The 20,572-nt window shown below is 38.1% G+C and overlaps 3 protein-coding genes across 14 annotated transcripts in view; 1 reads left to right on the plus strand and 2 right to left on the minus strand.

Annotated features, from left to right (window-relative positions):
- The window catches only part of FRMPD4 (FERM and PDZ domain containing 4), a 478,200-nt gene that overhangs the window by 247,857 nt on the left and 209,771 nt on the right, over positions 1 to 20,572 (minus strand). The window lies entirely within an intron of this gene.
- LOC127056637 (uncharacterized) lies at positions 4,583 to 5,424 on the plus strand. 2 transcript variants are annotated; one of them, XM_050964721.1, is made up of 2 exons: positions 4,583 to 4,748; positions 4,834 to 5,424. In XM_050964721.1, exons 1-2 carry the CDS (start codon positions 4,683 to 4,685, stop codon positions 5,422 to 5,424), a joined length of 657 nt encoding a protein of 218 aa, XP_050820678.1. In that variant the 5' UTR covers positions 4,583 to 4,682. The 2 variants fall into 2 exon arrangements, with proteins under 2 accessions (XP_050820678.1, XP_050820688.1); XM_050964731.1 differs by having other exon boundaries at positions 4,583 to 4,737.
- On the minus strand, positions 9,579 to 10,420 carry LOC127056646 (uncharacterized). 2 transcript variants are annotated; one of them, XM_050964754.1, is made up of 2 exons: positions 10,266 to 10,420; positions 9,579 to 10,169 (listed from the first exon to the last, which is right to left on the minus strand). In XM_050964754.1, the coding sequence occupies exons 1-2, from the start codon at positions 10,323 to 10,325 to the stop codon at positions 9,579 to 9,581; spliced, it is 651 nt and encodes a 216-aa protein (XP_050820711.1). In that variant the 5' UTR covers positions 10,326 to 10,420. The 2 variants fall into 2 exon arrangements, with proteins under 2 accessions (XP_050820711.1, XP_050820702.1); XM_050964745.1 differs by having other exon boundaries at positions 10,255 to 10,420.

The raw sequence follows: 20,572 nt of genomic DNA on the forward strand, positions 1-20,572 counted from the left end.
AAGAGATTAACCTTTTACCACCTTCACAAACATCATGATGCTGTGATGTCTGTGGATTCTTATTGACCTGGCTTTTCGTCCCCTGGACCTTCCTACCTTCTTACATAACTGAAGCTTGTTTGCAGTGTTGTAGCTGTGTTAGTCCCAGGAGATTAGAGAAACAAGGGTGGTGGTGGGGTGAGAAAATACCTTTTACTGGACCAAGTTCTGTGGGTGAAAGAGACAAGCTTTTATCTACATAGAGTTATTCTTCAGTACCTACGTAGTTTGAAAGCTTATCTCCTTCACCCACAGAAGTTGGTCCAATAAAAGATATTACCTCACCACCTTGTCTCTCTAAAATGTGAAGTTTGACCATCTGTCATAAACAGATAGCTAAGGGTTAATGTCTCTTTCACCTGAAGCACCTGACCAGAGGACCAATCAGGAAACCGGATTTTTTCAACTCTGGGTGGAGGGAAGTTTGTGTCTGAGTCTTTGTTTTCTGTCTGCCTGCTTTCTCTGAGCTTTGGAGAAGTAGTTTCTACTTTCTAGTCTTCTGTTTCTAAGTGTAAGGACAAAGAGATCAGATAGTAAGTTATATGGTTTCTTTTCTTTGGTATTTGCATGAATATAAGTGCTGGAGTGCTTTGATTTGTATTCTTTTTGAATAAGGCTGTTTATTCAATATTCTTTTAAGCAATTAACCCTGTATTTTGTCACCTTAATACAGAGAGACCATTTGTATGTATTTTTCTTTCTTTTTATATAAAGCTTTCTTTTAAGACCTGTTGGAGTTTTTCTTTACTTCAGGGAATTGAGTCTGTACTCACCAGGGAATTGGTGGGAGGAAGAAATCAGGGAAGATCTGTGTGTGTTGGATTTGTTAGCCTGATTTTGCATTCCCTCTGGGTGAAGAGGAAAGTACTTTTTGTTTCCAGGACTGGGAACAGAGAGGGGGAGTCACTCTGTGTAGTTTCACAGAGCTTGTGTCTGTGTATCTCTCCAGGAGCACCTGGAGGGGGGAAGGGAAAAAGGTTTATTTCCCTTTGTTGTGAGACTCAAGGGATTTGGGTCTTGGGGTCCTCAGGGAAGGTTTTTCAGGGGGACCAGAGTGCCCCAAAACACTCTAATTTTTTGGGTGGTGGCAGCAAGTACCAGGTCCAAGCTGGTAACTAAGCTTGGAGGTTTTCATGCTAACCCCCATATGTTGGACGCTAAGGTCCAAATCTGGGACTAAGGTTATGATACCATCACAGCAGGATGCTGCATCATGATACAGTACTACACCAGTCTGAGGATACTTCACGACTGTTTCAGATCCTACAAACCTAAGGATACGGGGACATCCAGCTCAAAATTGGGACGGGAAAACATGAACATGCCCATCTAGTAGGGTTTGATTGATTTCATCTCCCATTAATAGACTTCCCTAACACCTCCCTCCTTTAGATCTTAAAATCCCATTTAAAAAGTGAGCTCAGAGTTCAAGATTTTGCAAACCTCTCTAATTAGTTTTATTTACCCAATAATTAGATTAAGTACTCAGCCCCTCTTTTTCATCTTTAAAAATAAAGAAAGAATTTAACTTAAAACAAGTTTGATTCTTTTTCGCTCTCCTTTCTTTGTTCCTTAATGTTGGCTCTTCTGTGAGTTTTCCCCCCTAGCACGCTCTGTTCCTTGTCTCATCCTATATTTTCTCTTGCTCCTTTTTCCGCCAGTTTCTTATAAGTGACCCCTCAACTTGAATCCTTTTTTAAAAAAGTCCAAAGTAGTTATAGAAAGTACATCCACCAAAGACACCTTGTGAATTGTTGTGGTCTGCTTTAAAAAAAAAAATTCTTTTCCCACTTTTGCTGTGAGTGTGGGGTCAGGGGAAGGAGAGAAACCCACACACAAAGAAAAGAGAGAACTTACTGAGGCCCTGATCCTACAGGAGGATCCACTACTGGAGGATCCCTGTACCTGTGCAGAGAACTATTGATTTAGATAGAGCTTTTCACTGGCACAGGTATACACACTAATGAATACCAGTACAAGACCAGGTCGCCAGTGAGCTTGTAATTGACTATTGTAGCAGAAACTGTGAAATTGATCACTGTATATAGAGTTTTCTCTCAATGCATGAAGTAAAAAAAAGGGGGAGGGAGGCATTTTTCCTCTACTATGTCATTTACAGTAATTATAGGTGCTATGTGGAGAAATACTTGGTCAGCAATTTTCAGAGAGAATGTGATTTTTTTTTAAGTTAACAGGTCCCTGTGAGTAGAATACAAACCCTATTTGAGTTCCATTTTTTAAACCCACATTGTTTGGGTGGGAAAAAATTAGGCAAAGTGAGTTCATTTCTCCCAGTAGTAATAAGCTCGATAGTATTCATCACCATGCAATTTTGACAGGTTTCCACGCCCCTTTTAGGGCTTATGTCCCGCCTTCCCACCCCCCGTTTTGGTTGGCGCTGTCGGCCATTTTGAAAAAATGTGTGTGTGTGTTTGACTAGGGGAAGTGTATTTAATATCAGGGTGGATTAAGAGAAAAGTTAAATAATATTGAAGACTAGGTTTATAAAGGGAATTTACTACGGCAAAACCTGTTTGTTAAGCACCGAATAAAAAAGCATTGAATGTATTCAATACCAATGTAGGTTAAGAAAAAAACATTATAAACTAAGTTTAAAAGGATAATTAAGTGAAGCAAAACCTGTTTTGTAAGGACATAAGCAAAAACTATAAGGAAATACTTAAAAAGTAGGTTTAAAAAAATTAACCAAGGCAAAGCCTGTTTGGGGTGCCCTGGGTAAAAAAGGGATTGAAACTTTTGACTGCCAACATAGGTTATAAAAAGCTTTTTAATATTATTAAGTAATATTAAAAACAATACAGCTAGGTTTAAAAGGGGAATTGACTGAAGCAAAACCTGTTAAGTAAGCACATGGCCAAAAACTATAAAGGGGTCCTAAGAAAAAGGCTTTTAAAAACTAGGTTTAAAAGAAAATGTACTAAGGCTGTGTAGGTTAAGAAAAAACGAGGTTTAAAAGGAAAATTGACAAAGAGAAAGCCTGTTTTGTAAGCACAGGGTAAAAACTCTATAAAAAAGCGGCTAAGAAAAATACAATAAAGCTCAGGGTAAAATTAAAAATGTTTACCTTTGCAGTCTTTTTGTAAAACGAGGCAGCTTTTCTGGTTTAACCCTAGTAAATAAAACACATTAAAACTAGTGAATGCCAATGCAGGTTAAGAAAAAACGAGTTTTAAAAGGAAAATTGACCAAGGGAAAGCCTGTTTGGTAAGCCCGGGGTAAAAAAGCATTCAATATCAGTGTAGATTAATTAAAAAGAGCAAAGATAGAGAGCACGCGGCGGAATCAGAATGAGACAGAGAGAGAAGCAGGCAGAGTCTGTTTAGTAAGCACAGGGTAAAAAAGGATTCAGAAGCAGGGCGGGTTACAAGACAAGAAAAGCGAGGAGAGAGTCCGCTTTGGAAAGAGCAACGATAGAGAGCACAGGGTAGGATTAAAGAGAAAGAGAGAGAATTGTTACCTTTGCCCGTCTTTCTGTAGAATGAGGGAGATTTCCTGCTTCTGACACTCTCCAGCTTGTTATCACCGCTTTTGGATCGGCCCAATCAGAGGTGGTTTTACAACAGCGTCATAGAATTCATTTTCCTGAACCAACCAATCTAGTGTTTCAAGAGTTTAAGCAAGAGCCTTTTAAAAACCGGTTATTGTCTACCAATCAGCATGTGTTTTTGTGTATAAAAACACGTGGTTTTGCGAGCGGGTTTTTCAACACAGAGAAACTAACTAAACACAAAGGCATGTCCCTGTACAAAACACCTACAGAAGCCAAGAAGCCGGAATTGCCCCTGGGTGCGCCAGACCGTGTTCAGAAAAGAAGGCTCCTTTACAGTTGTTTTGCCAACGAGAAAGGCTTGTTGTCGAGCCCTGTGTTTTATTCTGAAAGAGAACTGAAAAAAGAGGAGCCACAGCCGTTTGTAAAAAATCAAGTGCGAAAAAATTTGTTGTCAGATTTGGAAAAAACAGAATTAAAGGCAGAAGTAAATCTTTTTTTTTTGTAACAAATTACAAAATGTTTTATAAAAATAAAGGGTTAAATCTTTTTCTTTTTATAGGGGAGAATGGAAGAAGAGCCTATATATGAGGACATGGCAACCGAGGAACAGCCGCAGGATAGCGATGTTGAAAACCAACCTATAGACCCCGAGTTGTGGAAAGATGGCGATATTGTTACGGTATAAGCTTTATTAGTTGTAAAAAAAAATAAAAAATTATTGTATTTACACTTTTAGAAAATGACTTTTGATTTTTAACAGATAACCAAGCCTGGGCCGTACAAGATTACTGCTTTGGTGTGTAACAAACTGCCAACAGTTGCAGAGACAGAAACACCCGAGGAGGTAAAGACAGCTTAACTTATTTGAAATATATATATATATATATATATATATGTGTGCATGACACTAATTAAGCGTTAATATACGGTTGGTTTAATAATAGGCTGCTGAAACTATAATTGACGAAGGTGATTCAGAAACAAAGGACACAAACGGGGTGTCAATAGTAAAACCCAAAGAACACTACAAGGTAAAAATTACTTAAATAATTTAAAAAATATATAAATATAAACATATATAAGAGTGGTAAAATAAAACTATATGTTTTGTGTTTAATAACAGGAAGATGATATGGGGTTCAACGGTGCGACAGTCGAGGATGATGATAATTCAGAATCAGACGAGGGTACGACCGAGGTAGCACAAATAAACTCTAGGCTTTTTTATTTTAAAATTTTTGCATCAAAAAACTTAAAATATGTTTTTACAATGTTTTTAACAGACATCTTCAGAGGATGAAAAGAGGCGGTCTCTAAGTAGAACAGCCGTAATATGTACCTGTTGTTTTTGTGTGAAGCAAGATGTTAAAAAAAAGTCTGTAAAAAGTGAAGAGAGTGACCAGAAAAGCGGTGAAGAAAAAGAGGATCCAGTTATGGTTGATATTGTTAGAGCTGTTGTAGTAAAAGCCTTTTACCACTGTTTGAAAAAACAACTTTTGGAAAACTGTGCAGCCTGCGCTGTAAATAAGTCCAACCCTTTTAGTCACCCTTGTATTTTTTGGGATCGCTCAGAAGTATTTTACCAGCTTAGACGTATTTCTTCTAAACTGAACGCGGCCCAGCTGGTAAATGTAATTATAGCTGAAGGCTACAAACTAAAAAAGCTTAACATAACCACTGAAACTATAACCAAAGTTGTTAAAATGATTAGGGAGGTTGGAAAATCATCTGACCCGGTGGCCTTGCTGGTAGATCTGTCAAAAGAGGTGGCCCCCTATATTGGCCGAGCGGTGTGTAGCAGGGTTCGCCAAATGGATTATAAAACTTTTTACATGCAAGGTTGTGACCCTAGAGGCTTAAAAAATATATATTAATTAAAAATGCATTGTTAAAAGAAACTGTATCACAGTTTTTATATTATTTTGCTTAACCGTTAAAAATGTATGTAATTGTATCGTATTACTTTACTGCCGCTTTAAAAGTTAAATGTGTATAAACGTTGTTGTGTTAAATAAAAACAAAAGCAGAAACAAACTTTTGTGTATACAGTGTTTTAAAGCAAGACGGGGTAAGCATGGCAATGCTGCTAAAGAAAATTTATTACTCACCCGAAAAAGTTGGTAGTTTTGGGGGCATAACACCCTTATTTCAGGCCGCTAAAAGACACCGTAAAAGCTTAAGCAAAAAGCAGGTTTCCGCTTGGCTTACGGATCAAGATGCTTACGCTTTACATAAACCTGCAAGGCTTAAATTTAAAAGAAATAAAACAGTGGTGTCTAATGTGGATACGCAATGGCAGGCAGATTTGGTTGATATGGCCGCCTATTCTAAAGACAATGACAACCGTAAATATATTTTAACAGTGATAGATATTTTGTCTAAATACGCCTGGGCGGTAACCCTAAAAAATAAAACAGGAAAAGAGGTGGCAGAGGCGTTTAAAGCTATTTTTTCAAAGGGGCGCGTGCCTCAAAAATTACAAACAGACCGAGGAAAAGAGTTTTTAAACAAAGCTTTAAAAAATTTGTTTAAGCAATATGGAGTACACCATTTTGTTACCAATAACGAAGTTAAAGCGGGAATTGTGGAGAGGTTTAACAGAACTTTAAAATCAAAAATGTGGAGGTATTTTACCGCCCGTAACACCTTTCGCTACATTGATGTGCTGCAGGCCTTCATAGACGGTTACAACAGAAGTTATCACAGAACTATTAGAGGGCGCCCAATTGACGTGACAGAAGCTAATGCGCTAAGCGTGTGGAAAACCGTCTACGGGGGTAGTTTTAAAATAAAGAGGCAACGTGTGGTTTTTAAAAAAGGGGATCACGTAAGAGTATCTAAAACGAAGGGCACTTTTGAAAAGGGCTATCAGCAAACCTTTACCGATGAAATATTTATCGTGTCAGGGGTTTTATTAAGAGGACAAAGACCGGTGTATGCATTACAAGATTATGAAGGGGAGGAAGTTGTGGGGTCTTTTTATCCTGAAGAATTACAAAAAGTAAACCCTAACCAGGACCGAGTTTACAAGGTAGAAAAAATTTTAAAAAAAAAAGGTCGGGGAAGAAACAAATATTTCTTTGTAAAATGGAAAGGTTGGCCTAAAAAATTTAATAGTTGGGTTAAAGCGTCTCAAGTGCAGGACCTTTAATAAAAAAATGACGGAACAAAGTTTTTATATGACATTACCAAGCAACGCCTCAGCGGGGGCTTTTCCTCAAAATACTAGTTCCAATTTTACAATACAACTAGCCAAGCCTTTAAATTTAATAGGTCGGTGGGATGTCGCTTTATCGGAAATTCATTATTGTCACTCTTGGAACACGCTTCTTTTCGATACAGCATTTACGTTAGCATCGGAAAAAAAAATTCGAACCTACTACATGGATGCCGGCTATTATTCGAGCATTCACCATTTAATAGAAGTCATCAACAAGAATATAGACAAAGATGCCGAAAAACCAAATGCCTACGTTATTTACAACCCTGTGACTAGAAGGGTTCAGCTAAAACCAAACGATGGAAAGTACTTTTTTTCCACAGGTGGTAAATTGGCAACAATACTGGGAATGCTTTCAAATCATCCGTGTAGGATTGCACCGTACCCCGCAGACATTACGGGGGGTTTTAACTCTTTATACGTGTACACCGACATAGTGGAACATCAGTTAGTGGGGGACTACTATGTGCCGCTGTTGCGCTGCGTTCCCATCCGCGGTAGCAACAACGAATTTGTTACAATAACGTATGACAAACCGCATTACGTCCCCGTAAGTAAGCAGCACATCGGAACCATTACTATTGAAATAAAAACGGATCAAAATAAACACGTTTCGTTTAGTTTTGGAAAGGTAATTGTTAAACTACATTTGCGTCCCAAAAAAGCTGAAGAATGGTAACTATGAAAAACTACGGGGTAATCCTTGATATCCTGGTAAGCCATAGCCAGCCTGGGCCTTGTAGTAGTTTCTATACAAAAAGGGGTCCCCGTAGTTTTTCATAGTTACCATTCTTCAGCTTTTTTGGGACGCAAATGTAGTTTAACAATTACCTTTCCAAAACTAAACGAAACGTGTTTATTTTGATCCGTTTTTATTTCAATAGTAATGGTTCCGATGTGCTGCTTACTTACGGGGACGTAATGCGGTTTGTCATACGTTATTGTAACAAATTCGTTGTTGCTACCGCGGATGGGAACGCAGCGCAACAGCGGCACATAGTAGTCCCCCACTAACTGATGTTCCACTATGTCGGTGTACACGTATAAAGAGTTAAAACCCCCCGTAATGTCTGCGGGGTACGGTGCAATCCTACACGGATGATTTGAAAGCATTCCCAGTATTGTTGCCAATTTACCACCTGTGGAAAAAAAGTACTTTCCATCGTTTGGTTTTAGCTGAACCCTTCTAGTCACAGGGTTGTAAATAACGTAGGCATTTGGTTTTTCGGCATCTTTGTCTATATTCTTGTTGATGACTTCTATTAAATGGTGAATGCTCGAATAATAGCCGGCATCCATGTAGTAGGTTCGAATTTTTTTTTCCGATGCTAACGTAAATGCTGTATCGAAAAGAAGCGTGTTCCAAGAGTGACAATAATGAATTTCCGATAAAGCGACATCCCACCGACCTATTAAATTTAAAGGCTTGGCTAGTTGTATTGTAAAATTGGAACTAGTATTTTGAGGAAAAGCCCCCGCTGAGGCGTTGCTTGGTAATGTCATATAAAAACTTTGTTCCGTCATTTTTTTATTAAAGGTCCTGCACTTGAGACGCTTTAACCCAACTATTAAATTTTTTAGGCCAACCTTTCCATTTTACAAAGAAATATTTGTTTCTTCCCCGACCTTTTTTTTTTAAAATTTTTTCTACCTTGTAAACTCGGTCCTGGTTAGGGTTTACTTTTTGTAATTCTTCAGGATAAAAAGACCCCACAACTTCCTCCCCTTCATAATCTTGTAATGCATACACCGGTCTTTGTCCTCTTAATAAAACCCCTGACACGATAAATATTTCATCGGTAAAGGTTTGCTGATAGCCCTTTTCAAAAGTGCCCTTCGTTTTAGATACTCTTACGTGATCCCCTTTTTTAAAAACCACACGTTGCCTCTTTATTTTAAAACTACCCCCGTAGACGGTTTTCCACACGCTTAGCGCATTAGCTTCTGTCACGTCAATTGGGCGCCCTCTAATAGTTCTGTGATAACTTCTGTTGTAACCGTCTATGAAGGCCTGCAGCACATCAATGTAGCGAAAGGTGTTACGGGCGGTAAAATACCTCCACATTTTTGATTTTAAAGTTCTGTTAAACCTCTCCACAATTCCCGCTTTAACTTCGTTATTGGTAACAAAATGGTGTACTCCATATTGCTTAAACAAATTTTTTAAAGCTTTGTTTAAAAACTCTTTTCCTCGGTCTGTTTGTAATTTTTGAGGCACGCGCCCCTTTGAAAAAATAGCTTTAAACGCCTCTGCCACCTCTTTTCCTGTTTTATTTTTTAGGGTTACCGCCCAGGCGTATTTAGACAAAATATCTATCACTGTTAAAATATATTTACGGTTGTCATTGTCTTTAGAATAGGCGGCCATATCAACCAAATCTGCCTGCCATTGCGTATCCACATTAGACACCACTGTTTTATTTCTTTTAAATTTAAGCCTTGCAGGTTTATGTAAAGCGTAAGCATCTTGATCCGTAAGCCAAGCGGAAACCTGCTTTTTGCTTAAGCTTTTACGGTGTCTTTTAGCGGCCTGAAATAAGGGTGTTATGCCCCCAAAACTACCAACTTTTTCGGGTGAGTAATAAATTTTCTTTAGCAGCATTGCCATGCTTACCCCGTCTTGCTTTAAAACACTGTATACACAAAAGTTTGTTTCTGCTTTTGTTTTTATTTAACACAACAACGTTTATACACATTTAACTTTTAAAGCGGCAGTAAAGTAATACGATACAATTACATACATTTTTAACGGTTAAGCAAAATAATATAAAAACTGTGATACAGTTTCTTTTAACAATGCATTTTTAATTAATATATATTTTTTAAGCCTCTAGGGTCACAACCTTGCATGTAAAAAGTTTTATAATCCATTTGGCGAACCCTGCTACACACCGCTCGGCCAATATAGGGGGCCACCTCTTTTGACAGATCTACCAGCAAGGCCACCGGGTCAGATGATTTTCCAACCTCCCTAATCATTTTAACAACTTTGGTTATAGTTTCAGTGGTTATGTTAAGCTTTTTTAGTTTGTAGCCTTCAGCTATAATTACATTTACCAGCTGGGCCGCGTTCAGTTTAGAAGAAATACGTCTAAGCTGGTAAAATACTTCTGAGCGATCCCAAAAAATACAAGGGTGACTAAAAGGGTTGGACTTATTTACAGCGCAGGCTGCACAGTTTTCCAAAAGTTGTTTTTTCAAACAGTGGTAAAAGGCTTTTACTACAACAGCTCTAACAATATCAACCATAACTGGATCCTCTTTTTCTTCACCGCTTTTCTGGTCACTCTCTTCACTTTTTACAGACTTTTTTTTAACATCTTGCTTCACACAAAAACAACAGGTACATATTACGGCTGTTCTACTTAGAGACCGCCTCTTTTCATCCTCTGAAGATGTCTGTTAAAAACATTGTAAAAACATATTTTAAGTTTTTTGATGCAAAAATTTTAAAATAAAAAAGCCTAGAGTTTATTTGTGCTACCTCGGTCGTACCCTCGTCTGATTCTGAATTATCATCATCCTCGACTGTCGCACCGTTGAACCCCATATCATCTTCCTGTTATTAAACACAAAACATATAGTTTTATTTTACCACTCTTATATATGTTTATATTTATATATTTTTTAAATTATTTAAGTAATTTTTACCTTGTAGTGTTCTTTGGGTTTTACTATTGACACCCCGTTTGTGTCCTTTGTTTCTGAATCACCTTCGTCAATTATAGTTTCAGCAGCCTATTATTAAACCAACCGTATATTAACGCTTAATTAGTGTCATGCACACATATATATATATATATATATATATATTTCAAATAAGTTAAGCTGTCTTTACCTCCTCGGGTGTTTCTGTCTCTGCAACTGTTGGCAGTTTGTTACACACCAAAGCAGTAATCTTGTACGGCCCAGGCTTGGTTATCTGTTAAAAATCAAAAGTCATTTTCTAAAAGTGTAAATACAATAATTTTTTATTTTTTTTTACAACTAATAAAGCTTATACCGTAACAATATCGCCATCTTTCCACAACTCGGGGTCTATAGGTTGGTTTTCAACATCGCTATCCTGCGGCTGTTCCTCGGTTGCCATGTCCTCATATATAGGCTCTTCTTCCATTCTCCCCTATAAAAAGAAAAAGATTTAACCCTTTATTTTTATAAAACATTTTGTAATTTGTTACAAAAAAAAAAGATTTACTTCTGCCTTTAATTCTGTTTTTTCCAAATCTGACAACAAATTTTTTCGCACTTGATTTTTTACAAACGGCTGTGGCTCCTCTTTTTTCAGTTCTCTTTCAGAATAAAACACAGGGCTCGACAACAAGCCTTTCTCGTTGGCAAAACAACTGTAAAGGAGCCTTCTTTTCTGAACACGGTCTGGCGCACCCAGGGGCAATTCCGGCTTCTTGGCTTCTGTAGGTGTTTTGTACAGGGACATGCCTTTGTGTTTAGTTAGTTTCTCTGTGTTGAAAAACCCGCTCGCAAAACCACGTGTTTTTATACACAAAAACACATGCTGATTGGTAGACAATAACCGGTTTTTAAACGGCTCTTGCTTAAACTCTTGAAACACTAGATTGGTTGGTTCAGGAAAATGAATTCTATGACGCTGTTGTAAAACCACCTCTGATTGGGCCGATCCAAAAGCGGTGATAACAAGCTGGAGAGTGTCAGAAGCAGGAAATCTCCCTCATTCTACAGAAAGACGGGCAAAGGTAACAATTCTCTCTCTTTCTCTTTAATCCTACCCTGTGCTCTCTATCGTTGCTCTTTCCAAAGCGGACTCTCTCCTCGCTTTTCTTGTCTTGTAACCCGCCCTGCTTCTGAATCCTTTTTTACCCTGTGCTTACTAAACAGACTCTGCCTGCTTCTCTCTCTGTCTCATTCTGATTCCGCCGCGTGCTCTCTATCTTTGCTCTTTTTAATTAATCTACACTGATATTGAATGCTTTTTTACCCCGGGCTTACCAAACAGGCTTTCCCTTGGTCAATTTTCCTTTTAAAACTCGTTTTTTCTTAACCTGCATTGGCATTCACTAGTTTTAATGTGTTTTATTTACTAGGGTTAAACCAGAAAAGCTGCCTCGTTTTACAAAAAGACTGCAAAGGTAAACATTTTTAATTTTACCCTGAGCTTTATTGTATTTTTCTTAGCCGCTTTTTTATAGAGTTTTTACCCTGTGCTAACAAAACAGGCTTTCTCTTTGTCAATTTTCCTTTTAAACCTCGTTTTTTCTTAACCTACACTGCCTTAGTACATTTTCTTTTAAACCTAGTTTTTAAAAGCCTTTTTCTTAGGACCCCTTTATAGTTTTTGGCCATGTGCTTACTTAACAGGTTTTGCTTCAGTCAATTCCCCTTTTAAACCTAGCTGTATTGTTTTTAATATTACTTAATAATATTAAAAAGCTTTTTATAACCTATGTTGGCAGTCAAAAGTTTCAATCCCTTTTTTACCCAGGGCACCCCAAACAGGCTTTGCCTTGGTTAATTTTTTTAAACCTACTTTTTAAGTATTTCCTTATAGTTTTTGCTTATGTCCTTACAAAACAGGTTTTGCTTCACTTAATTATCCTTTTAAACTTAGTTTATAATGTTTTTTTCTTAACCTACATTGGTATTGAATACATTCAATGCTTTTTTATTCGGTGCTTAACAAACAGGTTTTGCCGTAGTAAATTCCCTTTATAAACCTAGTCTTCAATATTATTTAACTTTTCTCTTAATCCACCCTGATATTAAATACACTTCCCCTAGTCAAACACACACACACATTTTTTCAAAATGGCCGACAGCGCCAACCAAAACGGGGGGTGGGAAGGCGGGACATAAGCCCTAAAAGGGGCGTGGAAACCTGTCAAAATTGCATGGTGATGAATACTATCGAGCTTATTACTACTTCTCCCTAACAAAAAAGGGAAACAAACTGAATTACAATTCAGACAAAAATATTTTCTCTATATATGATCCTATATGATGATTTGTAGAGGAAAAAGCTTAGCAAATATCAAAACTGTTGATATTAAAAGGATGGCAAAAGAAATAGTAGATGCCTATCAGTTTTAAATGCATTTTGATATTCCCACAACTCCAAAATGCCTGTATTTTACACTTAAGTGTTTCAGATTCCAAGTACATAATAAGGAGGTACTAACTTCTGTTACAATGAATATCAAAAATGATTGACCAGAGGTCATCTGGATTTATTTGAAGCATAATAAATCTGGATATTCACTGCAATATGATTGACTCATTATAGGCTCTTTTATGTATAGAGATAGTTTCCTGCCATTTGTTGTGGTAGAGTATTTTATGCCTTTTGTAGACTACGGTACCTCATCTGGTGCTCTGCGATGTACAGAACTATACATCAAGCAGTCTCTTTGCAAAGAAAACATTGCTGGATTGTGGGCTGTTTTTCTATCACTAATGATTCAATAACTAGAAAAAGCAACTGATGCAAACATCTGGAAATGGAATGCAAATCTGACGCAGAGATTAGCTAAATCTACATTATATAGTTCCATGTTTACTCTTCTTAAGATCCATATGTTAATTTGAAAGCATAAGCAATCATTCAGGGGTAAAATTTGGCATATTTTATAAGCATTTTGTGATGCTCTTTGTTTGTGTTATAACCTTACAAGCCAAATAAAACTTGTTCTATCAGATCAAGAGAATGTAATGAAGAAGCCATTACATTCCCTTTGGTAAATATAAATGGGCTGATAGAACAAGTTTTATTTGGCTTGTAAGGTTATTTTATTTATATATACTAAATTCAGACAATTTATCACTAAATTCAGACAATAGCAATAGACTTAACTCCATAGTAACTAATACCATTAGATGTTCATTTTTTGCTAGGGATGGAGTTACAGCAATTCGCATTTCAGGAAATTATTTTTTCATGAAATCCTTAAGACCTTAAATACATTCCAAGCGGTCTCAGATAAAAGGTTTTTTTTTCATTCTTTGGCTATAGTTTATTTGTTCATTATTTACAGTAGAAAGGGGGCAATGTAATGGGCAAAATACTCTACCAAATAAATATATCATTTTGAATAGAAAGTAGCTCATGTTTGAATGAGAAAAAAAAATGGTAAAATTCCGTAAGATTGTTTTCTTGAAGTTGAATTTAGACTAAGAGGAGAGAAGAACTGAAAAGGTCAGTAAATGTACTTCATTTATTTAGGTTTTTTATTTTGATATTTAAGATTTGATAATACTGTACATTTATGCAGTCCCCTGATGTTATCATTTGAATTATGCATTTTCTTATGCTGAGATTTGGGGATCAGACTAGAACTGCTCGATTTCATTTTATACTCTATTCTGATCCCTGAAATGCCTGTGATACAGTTCAGTGATTCCTGTAATGATACCTTTAGAGCATCCCACACATTTACATTAACCTTCAGTTGAGTTCACAGATACGTTCCTGGAAAATCCTGTTGCTCAAAAATCCTGTGTATTCATCCAGCACTGCGAGTAAAAAACATCTTAATTGTCCTTACTTGGATGAGATCATATGGGGGTACACTACATTCTGTTTGAACTGCCCACATCATCCTTTTTTATCTATTCCAAGCAAAGGAAAAGAAGCAAATAAAACCTTGCTGTGGCAACAGTGGGAGAGGCAAAGGGTTAGAACTGTGCTATTTAAAGAAGTAGGAAATGTTTGAGTTCAGTCTTCAGCTGACATTACTGAGAGATATTAAAAAGGTAAGGTGTGGAATCTTTGGCTGTAGTCACTCCGTCATAGCCAAGTCCCACCATGGTATTTCACACCCACAGTGAAAGACAGGATTGAGGTTTTATTTACAGTATTTGTTAATCACGTCTTCCCACAACAGGAACTGAGGCCTTGTCAATGCTTAGTGGGAGAGGACATTTTGCAATTATGGACAGTGTATGATGGCTGGATGGGTGTAGACTGTGAGGGATGTTCTTAAGGGATACTAGATATCCAGCTCTGTGGAAGAGATGCATCCCTGTATGTTTTACTTTGACTAACCTCAATAGCAGAATGGCTAGATGTCCACAGAATCCCTCTACCCCAGACCTCCAAACACAAGTGTTCTACTCTGGTGAGGGGCAGCAGTTCTGTGGTAAGATGGTGACCATCAATTTGGGGGTTGGAAATTCTATCTGAGGTGCTTTTAAAGGATTCTTGATTGTATGCTTTCATCTTTGCCTGTAATGCTTTCTAAAATCTTTTGTCTGTCAGAAGAACCTTACTTACTTGGAAGTCCTTACTGGTTAAGTCAGCTACAGCAGTCCTGTCCCTTTAATGGCTACCATCTGGTGGCTAAGAGGACGGAACAACAAGCATTAGAGTAGAAATTTGGAGGAATAGGGAAATAGAGACTGGGTCTGAAGGGGAGAGACGACTGATTCACCAAAGTTTGTAGTGGGCGTGGTAAGTGAAGGTCAAAAGACTTTTTCCAGATGTAGACCAGCAATCAACATTTATTCTGGTCCTCTCTGGGGTTCCATCTGTGGAACATAGAACAGTGGCTGACAGGGACCTGACCGACCCTATAGGAAAGTTCATGCTGATTAATGCATGTTCTTTGGATAACGAGGTTGTCATAAACCATAATTCAATCATAAGGTCCCTGATTTGCATGCATTACTGAGATCTGTCTGGATGATTCATCAGAGTTTATTGGCTCATCTTTCATTGGTAATATACTCAGTTTAGAATGAGCACAGAGAAGGCCAGGAAAACAGTGCAGCTGTGCTGGTTGCATTTAACCTCATCTGAAGGAGGACATTCACCTCAGAAGCAGGTCTGAACATGTCCACACAGCATGAGAATCCCTAGATAAAATTAAATCTGGGATAGTCCCTCTGCACTTCAGATCTCCCCATCTGACAGGAATAGAAGTTTTTCTCCAGTGTGGTACCGGAGACAGCAAGTCTTTTTGTTCCTTAGTTGCAGATGATGATTGCTCTGGTGTGTTGACTAAGGGCATGGCTATATTTGCAGATATAGAGCACCGGGAGTTAAACCAGCCCTTGGAGACCGCAGCAGGGAAAGCGCTGCTGTGTTTACACTGTCAGCTGCAAGCGCAGTGGCGTGGCCACATTAACAGCTCTTGCAATGCCACAGAGAGCAGTGCATTGTGGTAGCTATCCCAGTGTGCAAGTGGCTGCAGCATGCTTTTCAAGTAGGGGGTTCTGTGGAGTGTGACAGGGAGTGTGTTGTATGTATGTAGGGGGAGAGACCGTGTGTTTTGGGGGGCAGAGCGTGTCAGTCTGTTGTCTTGTAAGTTCAGACAGCGGCAGGGAGAAGGGGAAAACCCTAACATCAGCGCCCACTCTCCAACCCCTCTCTCTCTCTCACATACATACACACATGCACAAACACTTGCCTCTGCAGCAAGAGCATTCCTCAGTAATGGTTCCTTTGTCCCAGAGCAGATAAGCATGCCAGCAGTCAGAAACAGAGTTTTGAAAGGGGATATCTGCATGCCTGCAGCCGAGTTCAAAACAATGACAAGAGTGGCCACTTGACTTCAGGGGATTATGGGATGTTTCTGAAGGCCAATCACAGCCCAGTAATGAAACATGTCGTCCACACTGACACCCCAGCACTCCAGGCAGGGCTCAGCAAGCTCTATGCTTCTTGTGGAGGTGGATTACCAGGAACACTCCAGCTGCAGAGTCCAGGCGGTCTACGTGCCTTGCCAGTGTGGACACCTCAGAAGTTAGGGCACCCAGGGCTGATTTAATGTGCTCTAATTTGCAAGTGTACCCAAGGTCTAAGGTGCTCATGGCCACTATGGAACTATTCTAGGCAGTGGTTGTGTCTATGCGTGTGCACACTTTGGATCTTATTTTTGGATTGGGAGTAAAGACTGAAGTATGAAGACTACAACCTCCCAAGATCTTCTCCTACTCAGTTCTTTACCTCCTTCACACTGAGGTTAGGGCTCATTTTTGCACCCACCATGTTTGATGCACTGATTGGCCTCCAGAGACTAAAGGATACTAGCCGTGTTACAGATATATTGAAGATAAAATACCATGAAGCCAGTGGCCTATTCTATAAATGTCAAGGTAAAACACTGTCCTTATCCTTTTGGTTTTATGTTATTTACTTCTTTATTGCTTGGTATTTTTTGTCCAATAATTATGTCAAATTATTGTACATGTGTTCAGAGGCCACAGGAGGAAAAAAGGTATCATATTACACTCCAAAACCCATTTCCTTTTCCCTCCAGTTTTTGCAAAACATCTAGTTTCTTTTGGACTGTTAAAACGTTTGGAATAATAACCCATTTAATGCTATTCTATGGCCTGGTTTACTGATACTTTCAGTTTTTAAGTAATACACATGACAAGAATCCAAATAGCATTTAATTTTTTATATGGCTGCCAAATCACAATATAATAAGTCACAGACCGCCTGAAGCTGAATATAATCCATGATATATAGATTTTTCTCCCTTTCTTTTACAGGTTCAGATAATGGATGGGGGATTTCATAAGCTGTTCTGCATCATAGGATTTGGTCAGAACTAACACACTGAAACCGTTAACTTTTTCATAGCAAAACTGATTCATTAAGGAAGGACAGGTAGTATATGTAAGCCAGACTGAACCATAAAAAGACTAGTACCTTGCTGTTTGGCAGAAAATGATCCCATTTTACAATCAGCTGAGTTTTTAAAATATGTTCCTAATGTAACTGGGACTGGGAATGGTTGGGTTATTACATTAATTGAATCTATTTCCTTATGTTAAGTTCTCCTCAGACCTTCTATGGGTCATCTCAATTATCACTTCACAGGGTTTTTTTTTGGGGGGGGGGGGTTGTTTTTTCTCCTGCTGATGATAGCTCATCTCAATTGATTGGACTCATCCAGTTGGTATGGGTACTTCCACCTTTTCATGTTCTCTGTATGTATAAATATCTCTTGTCTGTGTGTTCCATTCTATGCACCCAAAGAAGTGAGCTGTAGCCCACGAAAGCTGATGCTGAAATAAATTTGTTAGTCTCTAAGGTGCCACAAGTACTCCTGTTCTTTTTGAGTATCTAAAATGATATATCTTTCACTACACCTTGCTATGAAATTGCAGTTGGGAGGGCCTGGCCACAGTGATCTATGGATTTGTCACCTTCAGGTTAGACTGTTGGAAATGACTCTCAAACTGAATGTGAAGTCATTTGCACAGGCTCTTGCTGGTCCGGACTGTAGCTGCCCACCTCCTCCATATTCTAGACATCCATAAGCACATCAGATCTGTGCTTATGCACCTTCACTGGCTCCCAGTTAACTTTTAAAGCCAGTTTATGGCATCGGTTCTAATTTTCAAAGCAAGCAATGGATCAAGCCCCAGCTACATTAAAGACCCCATTTTAATCAATGAAGCACATGGACAGCCGTATTCCTCGGTGGCAACGCAGATCTCAAGGCCCAGGATGAAGCACATAAGATCTGGGGATAAATCATTCTTGGTAGAGGGGATCCAGCTAGAGAACAAACTTCCAGAAGAGATAGGCAAATCCAGAATATGACCGTCTTTTAGGAAATGCTGCAAACTATCCTCTTTGAAAAAACCTTTCCACAAGAAGCATGACACTCACAATACTGATACTTTCTTCTGTGCAATAAACCCCTATGAATCAAAACAAACCTGAGAAACGTACATTAAAAAAATAGAAAAGATTAAAAACAAAAAACTTGACCCAAAAAGGGAGAAGTCCCATGAACTATACTATTGCTATTGATTTTGATTTTATTTGGGAGCTGCTCAGATATTATGGTGATGGGTGACAGCACACAATGAGAGAGAGATAGGGGGAGAGAGAGAGAGAGAGATTGGGTTCTGTGAATCATTTAATGGCAGGATCTTAAGAGTTTATATTTCAGAATTTTAAGCAATGAACACTATATAAGGCTGACTGCATGGGTAAAGCTCCATCCTGCAAGATGAGCATCCAGTTCCTACTGTTACATATTTCTATTTCATATTTATAAAAAGGTGTCAGTTTTCAATTATTGCCCAACAAAGCCAGTGCTGAAAGCTGTTTGTGTCACTTTAGTTTTGTAGTTAAGGTGCAAAATGTAATTTTACCCATAAAAGGTAAAAGAGACTATGCTGTTCCAAATTACTCACCTGAAACCTTAATGCTATGAAACTATTACACTCAAACTGGCATTATCAAATACTTAATAGGATGCTTTGTCTGCAAACACTAACAACGACCAAATATGTCTGAAGCTGAAGCAGTATATTTATTAAATATTTGCATAAAACAAAACCACATGCTATTTTCTAAAGGAGGACATCATTTTAAAGGTAGACTGCAAACAATCTGGGACAATTATACATTTTATCTGAAAGTGAATAAGACTTTGGCTCCACAGTGACTTACACATTTACAAAATTTTACCTTCTCTTTTAGTTTTTCTATTTGAGGCGCACAGCATTTATCAGAGGGCTTACTCATTTTTCCAAAACCTGCATAATTCACTTTTAAAACAACACTGTGATGGCTAAGTTAATTATGAAAAACAACTATCTTACAGTACTATGATAGTATTCCTACTTGGAAACCCTTATGTTAAACTCCAAAGCTATTTTTTAACCCCCCCAGCCAAACCACCAATTCAAATATACTACTTCCTGTCAATCTGTAATAAACTCCATGCATGAACCATTGTGTCTAATATGATATATTATACACTATGTATAATAGGAGATATCCCAAGTGTTGTTATTTATTGTTAAACTGCAAGTCAGAATGTTGGGGGGGGGTTAAATGTGACATATGAAGGATGAAGAGCTCTGTGAAGCTTGAAAGCTTGTCTCTCTCACCAACAGAAGTTGGTGAGAGAGACAATTTATCTATCCAATAAAAGATATTACCTCCCCCACTTTGTCTTTCTAATATGAAGGATGAGTCAGTTGAGAAAATAAATCCTTGAACTCTAAGACACCCAGCTTTACAGAAGAGAATACTGCCAACCAATGTAGCTGAGATTGCTGATCTAACTTCCAACACACAACAATCTCTTTCAGGATGTCCTATATTTTAAGAAATGCTGTCAAGGTAAGGGGACTGGATGTCTCAAGGGATTAGCCATGGATATAGAGACTTTTACAGTATCCCTTTGCCTGTGAGTGGAATCCAACCCAGGTTGATTATGATGCAAATAGCTGCCGTCTAGCAGATTCTTTGGCTATGGAAGGAAACTTAAAGCACCTTGTACTCAAACTGTTCTGGAAACCAGAATATTTCAATCCTGAGAGAGACATCAATACTACCTGTACACTTCATTTCTGTATGTATGTTTAAATAAAAGGAGTAGTTTTCAATTCTCCTACCTAAAGTAGTCTAAGTGAAACATTTAAAATACTCTTCATTCCACAACATTTAGAAAATGGCTTCAGAAAACTATTCAGCAATTTTACTGCCCAAACAAACCGGTTTTATTGCTCAGAGGGAGTAACAAGTCTCCCATTAACGAGAACTGCACTGTAAATGCGCCACGCTTTAAGATGAGATTAGATGCCAAGAAGTTTGATAATTGATGGAGTGTCTTATTTTCTTCAGTTCTTTGAAGAAAACTGTGAAAATCTCTTTTTAATGCCTCCATACTGTACTCACATATACATTAATTCATTTTGGGTGCATAAAGATAGCTATTTAGCAAAGATGTAACTCGAAAGAAAAAACAGACAAGCAGAGACTATATAACGAGCCTTCAAGAACTCAATTGCATACATCCAGCATGGGTGCAGTATGGACCTGAAATGCGAAAGAAGACAAAGGAAAGGAGATA

The sequence above is a fragment of the Gopherus flavomarginatus genome, chromosome 1 (genome assembly GCF_025201925.1).
Source record: "Gopherus flavomarginatus isolate rGopFla2 chromosome 1, rGopFla2.mat.asm, whole genome shotgun sequence".
NCBI classification, from domain to species: domain Eukaryota; kingdom Metazoa; phylum Chordata; order Testudines; family Testudinidae; genus Gopherus; species Gopherus flavomarginatus.